The sequence below is a fragment of the Melospiza melodia genome, chromosome 2 (genome assembly GCF_035770615.1).
Source record: "Melospiza melodia melodia isolate bMelMel2 chromosome 2, bMelMel2.pri, whole genome shotgun sequence".
NCBI classification, from domain to species: Eukaryota; Metazoa; Chordata; class Aves; order Passeriformes; family Passerellidae; genus Melospiza; species Melospiza melodia.
The window spans coordinates 116,064,244-116,075,174 of NC_086195.1; the positions used below are offsets into that span (position 1 = coordinate 116,064,244).

At 39.8% G+C, this 10,931-nt stretch overlaps 1 protein-coding gene across 1 annotated transcript; it reads right to left on the reverse strand.

The window, feature by feature from the left end:
- Positions 1-405: 405 nt before the first annotated feature.
- ARGLU1 (arginine and glutamate rich 1) lies at positions 406-9,719 on the reverse strand. The gene is made up of 4 exons (XM_063149646.1): positions 9,117-9,719; positions 4,970-5,195; positions 2,560-2,643; positions 406-1,260 (listed from the first exon to the last, which is right to left on the reverse strand). The coding sequence occupies exons 1-4, from the start codon at positions 9,470-9,472 to the stop codon at positions 1,096-1,098; spliced, it is 831 nt and encodes a 276-aa protein (XP_063005716.1). The 5' UTR covers positions 9,473-9,719; the 3' UTR covers positions 406-1,095.
- Between the last annotated feature and the right edge of the window lie 1,212 nt (positions 9,720-10,931).

Sequence of the window (10,931 nt, forward strand, 5' to 3'; positions counted from 1 at the left end):
AGAAACTTCCATTTTTAAATCCTTTAGGATGCATCAGATTCATTATATGCTAATGACCTTAACTTATACAATATATTATATTATGAGGTGAACGGAAGGGGTTTAGGTATAGGAAGTATCAGTCTGGGTGCAGTAAGCCAAACAGCCATTTAAACATGATACTACAGCTGAAATAAGTCTCTGTCAGAACAAAAACCAACATTCATAAAAACAGCAGCAGCCATCAATAACATTCACAACTGCAGGGATTTTTTTACTGTGTGTGATTTTGCATTATAAGTAGAAGCCACAATAATTTAAAGCAAAATTTAAAAAAATATTACTATAGTCTTGAATTTAATAATGTGAATTGTCACTCTTATAGCTGTTTATAGAAGTGTACTAAAAAAATTTACTTAAAACATATGAATTTAAGACTTTCACTTTATTCAGCAAATTGGTTTATTTACACAATGGGGAACGCTGGTTGAATGCTGTCAATGTAATAAAAACAAATCTAACAGAGACAATACTGAACTCTCTCTATGTATTCATAGCAGAAATGACAAACTATTTCCTTACCTGTATCAGGAACATCAAGCGCAACAATGGGACAGTATCATAGGACACTGATTTAACAATAAACCACAGAGGTCCAGTAATACTATGGCAATTTACTCATGTATTTACTGACTTTAAAATAAAAACATTAAAAGTCAGCAATACGCAGTAAAAAGTTCTGTCAATTATCAGAGTCAAACTCTGATGAGTAGGTCAGTAAAACCTTATCAGATCATCCACAGTTCATAAAGTGACATGAGTTGCTTCAGACCACCAATACAGAAACAAAATTGATGAAAACAGATTATCCTCTAAAAGGCAACGATGATCTGATAAGGGTTTAACTTAATGGAAGTTAAAAAAAATAAGAATTGCAGAGCACAGCCCCTATTAGAACAAGCTAACTTTCCAACTTTCAAAAAAGACAAAAAAAAAATTTGAGAGAAAGAAAAAAAAAAAACAAAAAACACTTCAACATGAAGCTACCATACAAAGTTTTTGTTTCCTTTTTTTGTTGTTTTTTGTTTGTTTCTTTCAAGAGTTCAGAGTTGAAATTTAATCCTGGCTTTTTAGGGAGAAGGACAGTTTTGGCCTAGACTTTCCTTTGCCCAGGATAATTTTTTGCTCTTCCTTTTGCTGACGCTGTCTCTCTTGTTCTAGTTTCATCCTCTCCTCATGAATCTTTCTTTGTTCTTCAACAATTTTCAATTGTTCTTCAGCCTATATAGGAAAACGGTAACATTTAGGCCAGTGTATTTTTTAGTCATAAAAGCAATTTACAAGTCCATATTAACTAACAAACAGGTCGAATCCTGTGTAAGTATGTAAGCAGTTCTGCCTGAGCTGGGTGCCATAGTTGGTTTCAGTGAAACCATTTATAAAATAGTTATTTGAATTGAGTTTAAAAGAAACACTGAGAACTTTCTATAGCTAGTGTATTGAAATCTGGAGTGCTTACATGCCAAGTTTTTCAGCACTGCTTTGCAAACAACACATTAAATTTTAAATAAGGAAGACATTGTACACATCGTGAAATTGTCCCAACACTTGTCACATGCAAGCTGAAGTAACATACACACATAAGGAAGTCACCTATCTTCAGGCCGAGGTCTCCCTGCTCCAAAACCCATCTAAAAACCCCTCCTAATCCAAAACCATCTTCACTTGATTTGCAATTAGTCAATCCTTACATTGACCTATGGTTCTTACAGCTCTCCCAGTGGTCTTCTAAAGGTGCTTATTTGGTGCTTATTACATCAGTCAATTCTTTAAATTTTCATTTGTCCTGTTTCTACCATTAGAGGTTGCGAAAAGGGTAAAACAGAAAGAATTCTAAAGCAGATGTAGTTCAAGGAAAAAGATTTAAGAAGCCTCATTTTTATATGAAAGAGGTGCAATTACTTGGACAATTGAAACTGACAGAGTTCAATCAGGATTTAGAAGCAGCTTAGTTTGTCTTATCATCAATTGATTAGAATCAGCTAAATCATATTGAATGTTTTCATGTGGCAAGCACCTGATTTAAAAGGGCTTAAGAAGACCAACGTAAGTTAGACTTTCCTAGCTTACACATCTTAAGCTTATGCTGAAAGTCCCTTTCAGCACTTCTACATCAACATTATACTAGAATCAAATCTAGTTTGTACTTGTCCTGCTCAACAAAACAGAATCAGTCACACAAAGCTGAACATGTTGGCAAACTTACTTCAACCCTCCCCATGAGATTGAGTTAAAACATACTTTTTTAAATTCTGAAGGCAGCAATTTCCCCTCTAAATTAACTGCATCCAAAATATTTTACCAGCCCAGTGTTACTGCTCCAAAATATTTTACCAGCCCAGTGTTACTGCTAAGGATCTGGTCTTTCATGCTTAGGGGAAGGAGAGCAATGTTACTGATGGAACCAGCAATAGGCAAGTTAAACTCTAGAAAAGGTTGATTTGTTTATTTTAATTGTGTTGCAAATCTGGCAGAGACACCTGTATTTCCCTACAGAACAGTTACTACACCTTCACATACCAGTTTAGCTTGTGCTTCTGCAATTTTTCGATTATTCTCTTCTAGTATTCGCTCTAGTTCCTCACGCTTTGCACGCTCTTCTTCCTAAAGGGGAGGACAGGGCAAGATGTTAGTAAAGTAAAATACTCATTTCTGCATGTTCACTAATCTTTCTCAGAATTCTTTTGTGAACTGACTTAAAAGTGGCAGCTTTACAGCCACCTATTTTTCCTCACAACGGTAAACTGTGCAGCCACTAAAACTGGTTTCTAGCACTCAATTTAAATCATCCCGCCCAGTCCAAACAGCAACCAACTAAACCCTCCCTAATCACAGAATCCTGACAATTTATTACTAGAATTTTAATATCACACAAATCAACAAGGACAACTACAAAAACTGGATAGTATTTACCAAATTAAAAAGTAATATAGAAAATATAAATAAAGTGAATAGTTTGTCTCACCAATTAAGTATACCTACGTATTCTTTACCTATACTCCTTTAATCAGCATTAAAAGTTGAATATTTACTGTCTTGTCCAGTGTCCTGCAGAGTGTGCTCCTCGGCTGCCATACGCGCCAGCTTCCTCTTTAAAATGATTTGTACTGTTAGCTTGGCAATACCTGCATCAGCAGCTCAACCATTTATAAAGAAACAACATACAAGGAAGGCTGAGCTGAGGAATGCAGATGTTTATGGTAAGAAGGAACAAAAATATGTAAATCATTCCTAAGGCAAACAGTTAATAAGAAAAATACATTTACTGTTAGTGAAAAATACAAATGGTAATCCATACTTCATGGAGCTATGGGCTTCTTTCATGGGGAGAATGGACTTAACATTCAGTATTTTGACAATTTTAAGACAGCTGAAACTGTCTGCAGTATGAACTTGGAATTCAGGAGTCCAGGGAAGGCAAGATCAGGAAATAAAGCCTTGTAATTGTTGTTTTCTTGGTGAATTTTATGGAACTCTGTTATGCAACTCAAATATGAAGACTGCGTGAAAAATTTTGAAGTGTTTCAGTTCACATAATATATATCCAAATTATTTTTGTATTTGGAAGATTTAAAGTTAGCCAGAAGTTTGTGTCTGTGTAAGAAAAAAAAGTTAATACGAACAAAGCAAGCATATGAAAACTTCTTACTATGACTAGTAACCAGCTACTAGCTAGCACACTTCACTCCAGGCATGGAGGTTCGTTCTGCATTACAAGGAACTGGTGGGACTTCTCCACGTGACGACAATACCAAAAATACTTTTTTTAAAAAAACAAGTCATCCATCTGATCAAATGAAAACCTCTACATATGAAGAATTTGCTGACTACAAACATGTAAAGTCAACTTAAACTCTGATATTAAAGTCTGAATTTGCAAAAAAAGTATAATTCATTCATTCTTTTTAGTATTTATTGTAACTCAGCATTCCATTTGTTTCCATTTAATTTGATACTATGTGACTGACAAGTCACATCTAGTATGAAGGGGAAAGCTGCAATGCTACTGTCTCTCCTTTCGCAAGCCAATCAAAATATTAATTTAAAATGAACTGTGTAGGATGCACAGAGTGAAAAAAGCATTTAACACTTATGACTATTTAGCACAAATTTCCTCTATGGTTTGAAGTTTGGATCCTGGAATGATTGGTGCAGGCAGGCATCAAAGCCTTTTAGTAGCAAATTACTGTCTCACAGAAAGACATTTTCAGCTTCTGCTCCAGCTGCTGATTAAAAAACAAAACAAAACAACAAAAAAAAGGCCCCAAAAACCCAAGTCACACGTTCAGCTTGACTTCAGACAAGGGCAACCTGCTCTTTTATAACTTCTAGGGAGAAAAAAGGAGTTGTTAGTAGTTATTAAAAATGGATATAATGATTTGGACAGAGATCCTTCGTGAAGACATGGATAGGCTTATGCTCGAAGTCCCAGAATTAGTCCAATGTATGCTCAAGGAAAATGTTCATTTTAAATGAAGAAACCTATTTGTTAAAGACAGGTACTGCAGCTCACTGCTGGACCCTGCTTTTTGCCTGGCTGAAGGCAAAAGCCTCTTACAGTCTAGGTAAACAAAATGAAACAAATGAAGGATACATAATTACATATTTTTTAATACCCTTCCCCAAAAATGAAAGGACTGCTGATAAATCCTGCAGCCATGGCAAAAGTTTCAAACAATTCTGAAATATATGTAGGTCAGTTCCATTAAGAATCAAGTATCCTTGTTCAGGTTTTAGGAGAGTAACTGTTTAAATATCAGTGAGCTCCTCTGAATAGGCTAGAAATTAAGTTTCGCAGTAATGCAAGTTTATATGAGAAGGGAATTAGATTTGCTGTATTCCATCTCTTTGTGAACCGAACAGGAGGCACAAACCGACACTGAAAGTTTTGCCATGGACTGTCTCTACTTTCCAAACGACCGAGCGTTACCTCTCTGGCTTTTTGTGCTGCAAGTTCAGCTTGTCGCTGTCGCTCGAGTTCTTCGAGCAACTGCTTTTCCATGATGCGCTTAGCCTCCTCCACCCTGCGCAGCACCTCTCGCTCAATCTCATCCTTCCTTTTCTCCAACTCTTCTTCCACGCGTTTAGCTACAAGTTCTTCCACCCTTCGAGCAGTTTCTTCCTCTATGAGTTTCTCTTCAATTTCTTGTTGACGACTGCAAAATGCAAACACGAGGGTTACATTTTTAATCAATAACGTTGGCACTGAAACAAACTCCTTCAACACGCACCATCAGCTATGCTACTGCATGTTCTACACATAGATTATATATTTAAAGAATATTTTGCCCTACATTTAAAGACAGTGAATATTCAAGCAGTATAACAGGGAATCCATTCAGATCATTCCTTATTTAGTATCTTTCTATATAACAGACTAAATTGAGGACAACTTATCATACTATTTCTTGATCACAACTGGGGAGGAAAGAAAAAACCCAACCCAAACCAACATCTACAACACCATGCCCCCCTCCTCCAAAAAATCCAAACCCCACCCAACTTTGACCATCATTTACCCTTCAGGAGTTTATATGGTCTCAATTTTAAGCCATATATAGCAATAATATCCTGTAAAATCTTGCCTTAAAGCCACCACCTTAGAGGCATCAAACAATTTTGATGCCAGTATATTAAAACAGAAGACAGAAGCAATAAAATTTGTGATTTCAAATTTGTGATTTTACCTAGAATTCCAAGTGTTATACCTGTAATCTAGTAATCCAATAATTTATCTTAACAAATTTCAATAACTTCAGATCTTAACTTTTTTTTTTTATTATTGCAGGACTCTGTTTCTACCATAATGATCAAAACCAAATTATATCAATACCAAGCACTATATAAATCCTTGCAAACTGCATCTTTCTATGTTCAGAATTTTGGAAATATTTTCAAATGCCTTGCCCTTATTTTAGTTGAGCAGCAGTATTATCACTCAGCCTGATCACTGTTTTAATTTTTCATTAAAAATTATACAAAAATCAGGTAAATTTGCAGGTTAATTACCACACACAGAAAAAACTCCAGGTAGTAATCACAAGTGCAACATGGCAATTAGATATCCAAGGATGAACAGCAGTGAATACTCTGTATTTCATGCAGCACAATTCATCTGGAGTTATTATGGGCTTTGGGGAGAAGATTCTTGGTTTTAAACTTGATATTGAACTTCCATTTTAAATATTCCATGAAGTACAGAACAATCTTATGAAACTTTTCTTCTGTTCTAGCCTGCCAGCAACATAAATCCAAGATTTAGAAGAACAACTACTGTTGTAGTATCTTAATGTCCTGTCATTTTCAGAATGACTGCATTTTCTTATCTCATTTGGAAAATCTTTCCTAATCTATCTTATTTTTAATTAGTTGTTTTTCAAGTAAGTTGCATAATTTACCAACTTTTAGATGACCCAGGGCACAACTTTCAAATATGCAATAGGAGATGTGAAGTATGGATTACTTATCTAGATAACCATGGGAAATAAAAGGTGGAAGGCTCCCAATTTCCCCTACTCACGTGTCATCTTTTCAAAACTACTGAGCTACGTGGACCTACTACACTTACTGAACTACGTGGGTCTCCTTCAGTAGAAAGTTTTGGAATCCCCAACTCAATAATTCGGCCAGAGAACACCAATTTTAGTCTTACAGTCCTCAAGAGATAACAAATTTAGCGGGGGGCACATTAGACCAGCATTCATTTTTCCAAAATGGACTTGAAGTGATTTTTTTCAGGAAAAAAACCCCAAAGCAATGTAAGGCAAACAAAAACCCTAGAATAGTCCCAGAAAAATGCATCAACCCCAGTCAAATAAATATGATTTTGAAAGGTTTCCTCTCCCTCTTATTCAGCAGTGAGTACTCTCACCATCCTGAACCAATACTGCTTAGTGTACATAAGAGGTTAGGGTTCCAGAAAAATAAATTGTCATTAAAATCATACACACATGTTTTATTAAACTACCATAGCTTTACATTTAACATCAGGAAATCTAGGAAAAGTTAGCTAATTGAATAAAGAGTGCATAGTTACAAAAATACCATTTTATTCATATCGGAAATAGATTTTCACATATCCTCAGCAATTGATGAGGCACTCAAATTAAGCACTGTGCCTGCACACATTCCATTATTCTCACTCCAACCAACTCCATTCAAATTTAATTAAATGAATCAAACGTATTTTTAGACTTATAGGCAATGATATTACAATGGCTTAGACCTTATTAAGAAAATAAAATTATAAACAGAGATATAAGTCTTAGTGATTTATTCTGTAGCACACCAACTATTTTTTTTTTAAATCACATGAACTTACAGTATTTTATCATTTTATCATCCTGGCCTACTGAGTTATGATTCCAGAGCAACAGATATGTCACTAATGTAAAAGACTATTTTTCGTATGATCCATTTTCTTCTGAAAGACTAATTGTATGAAATCTGCAGAAAAGCAACAGCTTACATTTTACTAAACTTCTGAGGGGAAAAAGTTATACCTGCAAGGCAAGGAAATGAGCACTATAGGAATGGGCAGGAATGGGCTGAAGTTAGGCTGTGTATTGAGATCTGAACAAGACATTAGAAGAAGAAACTCAGTTCCAATGTATAAGATGTCCGCTAATGGATTCAGTCAGAAAGGAAATACTTCTTTCCTTATCTAACATGAATCTATACCAACATACCTAACACAATTTACAGATGGCTTACTAAAATACTATACTTCTCTACTCTAAGTTTTATTGCTTTTTTTTTTTTAAGTGTGTTGCAGAAGTATCAAAATTCCATCCATACCCAATCTTTTCCAACACTGGTTCCTCCTCAAATGTCTACTATTCTGTAGCAAGCACTGCTGAAATATCAAATTCCTTCTATAGAGACTTCATAAGCTTTTTAAAATTTCAAAGCTAACTTACATAGAAAATTTACTTACACATGAACTAAACCAGCCCCCAAGTACTAGAATAAACTACTCACTCTATTCTCAAATTTTTAAGCACATTCCAGTTCTTCATTGTAGATATGCACACAATACTTTTTCTCAATTTAGGTACTGAATTCTAAACCACGAAACTAGGATCAGTATGTCAAAATATGTCAGTTTTCACATGTTTGTGTTACTGTGGAAGTTTTTGATTGTCAAAACTCTGAAGTTAGCAAAGGTGATTATCTTCAAAGGGAAATGAAAGTGACAGCTTGGGCTCACCAAGCCCAACTAGTATTTCCTGAGAACGATATGGCTTAAGCAAAGCTCCACCTGAGAATCAACAGCACCACTTGGCTTCATATGTACAAACAAGTGCTTTTTCTGGATAAGATGGTCCAATGAGCAAAGGTAGTGCTCAAAAAAAAGAATTGCCTGATTACAAACCATTCTTCTCTCTGCTGCATAAAACTCGGTTTTATAACTTTATATGCTGCTAAACATATTACTGCATCCCCATCGTTTATTAAAATAGTATTTATATCTGCAGACTTAATAAATAACCACACTCCCCATAAACATATCATAAACTGAAAAAAGGGCAAGGTTTCAAATGAAACAAGTCAGCGGATGTCACTGTCCCATTTGGCAAGAAAGTAATCCCACAGCGTTAATACAGCAGCTGCAGAGTTTCTTGAAACCCTCACTCGAGCACCTCCAGATGCCTCCGCTCGGCGCGTAACCAGCTCCACGCCACGAAGGGGAGGGGCGGCCGTGCGGCAGCGCAGCACAAAGCCTCAGGGGCGCCGCGGCCTCCCCGCACAGGGAAGTTTAGGAGGAGCAGTGCGGCAGGGAGGGAGCAGCGCCGGCGGACGGCAGCGGGCAGAGCCGGCCCCGGGGAGGAGGCGTGCGGGGGGCTCGCACCCGAGTGGGCGGCTCCTAACGCACCTGAGGGAGCCGGGCTCCGAGAGAGGGGCGGATGGCGGGAAAACAGGCACTGCTCCGGCCGCAGCGAGGCCCAAAGGCCTGCAGCCGGCCGCAGGCAGCCCTAGCCCGCAGAGAGAAGGCGCAGAGAGAGAGGCACCGAGCGCTTCCCTTCCTCCCCCATCCCTCACCACCCCCTCGTCCCCAGCGCAGGCCCGGGGCTCACATTTTCCGCTGCCGCTCGAACTCTGCTTTTTTCTCCTCCTCCTCCCGCTTCTGTTTCTCATCCAGGCTGCTGCGCTTGCTCACCGTGCGCCCGAAGATGTCGATACGGTCGGGGGGGGAGGAGGCGCGGTCGCGGTCCCGGTCCCGGTCGCGCCGGGAGGAAGGGGCCGTATTGGAGCGCGAGCGGGAGCGGGACTCCCGGCGCCGGTTCCGCTTGCTCTCCCGGGACTTGGAGCGCTTCCTTGCCCGCTCCTTTTCTCGGGATCGGGACCGCGATCGGCTCCGGTTCTTCTTGTTGTGCTTGGAGCTCTTGGTGTGCTTGGAGCGGGACGAGCTCCGGCTGCGGGACCGACCCATCCCGGCAGAGGAGAGAAGAGGCCGCGCCGGTCACCGCTCGACCACCCCCGCCCCCTTTCCTAGCGGCGCCTGGGAGAGGTGCGAGGAGGCTCTGCGCGCATCAGCACCGCCCTGGCGGGCCCTTCGTCTTCTCCCTTTCCACCGCTTTGCGCTGCGAGGAAAAGGAACAGGCCCCGGGAGCGGGAGCGAGTCCGGACGCAGCCAAGATGGCGGCCCTGGCTGAGCAGTGACTCTCCTCTCCCGCCCCACAATGCACCGCGCCGTGCTCGAGCCCTTCGCTCCCCTCCCCGCCGCCTCCGGCGCCGCTCCGGAGGAGCACGAGAGCACTCGGCAATCTTCGGCAGCCAATGGCGAGCGGCGCTCGGAGCGGGCCCCTCGGCGGCCGTCGCGGGGAGCGCGTCGGCCGAGGGGTCGCCTCAGAGGGAGTTGCTGTGTTTCCTTTGAAAGTTCTCTCAAACATTGATTATCTTCTTTTTATTTTCGATTGATAGGGGGAACAGAGAGAATTATCACTGCAGGTGAAGGAAGTTGCGAAAAACACTTAGAACCCCCACTAAATTGTGAAAATGAGTTTTTGAATTTTCTGTTGTACCACTGTGAAAATCCACCCTTAAAGGGAAATAATCGCCTGAGATTCGTAAATTATCATTAGTAGAAAGGAACGACAAAAATTCGAGGGGTCGCAAACAACCAGAAAGTTTTATCAGTGAATTACACACTTGGCAAAGAAATTAGTATGTTAGTCCCTGACCTACTGTACAAGCACACGGCATTGGGTTTTGGATACAGGCGCAGGGTGAAAGGGAAGAGAAGAATTAAAGAGGGGAAAATGAATTACAGAAAGAAAGATGAAAAAGAAGTCAGTCCTGGTTCTAGCACCGACCCAGCTGAGGGGATGTCAGTCCAGCTGTGTCCGTCTGGCCGATGAGATGCCCAGGGTGCCAGGGGTCTGTGTCCTGCTGGTTTCAGCGTGGCACAGGGAAGGGCTGTCACATTTAAACGTATTTACCTGTAAACATTATTGTCCATTGTTAACTACAGGTGTGCAGGCATAGGGGAATGTGAACTCAGTGGTATCCAGGTCAGGCAGAGAGTATGAACTCCGAGGTTCTATAGGCATCTGTGTAGGATGGTTTTACCCCAGTTCTGCCATGTAATTGTTAGCCGTTTCTGCGATGACAAAATTTGGAACTGGTGTTATTCTTTATTTCAGTAAACTGGTGCAATCTATAGATAGTTAACCTCATTCTTTACTTTTAGTTCCTTGATATCTTTCACAACTTGTATGCCTTTTTTTTTTTTAATAGGTCTGCATTTTTTCTAAGTACTTTTACTAAGCTTGCAAAACATTCCTGTAGCCACTGGACATAATCCAATCTCACTAAAAGGTCTTTTCTTCTAATCATTTGATTGCCTTGCCTTCTTTTTTCTCGAAGGAAGACTTTCTTATTTTGAATTC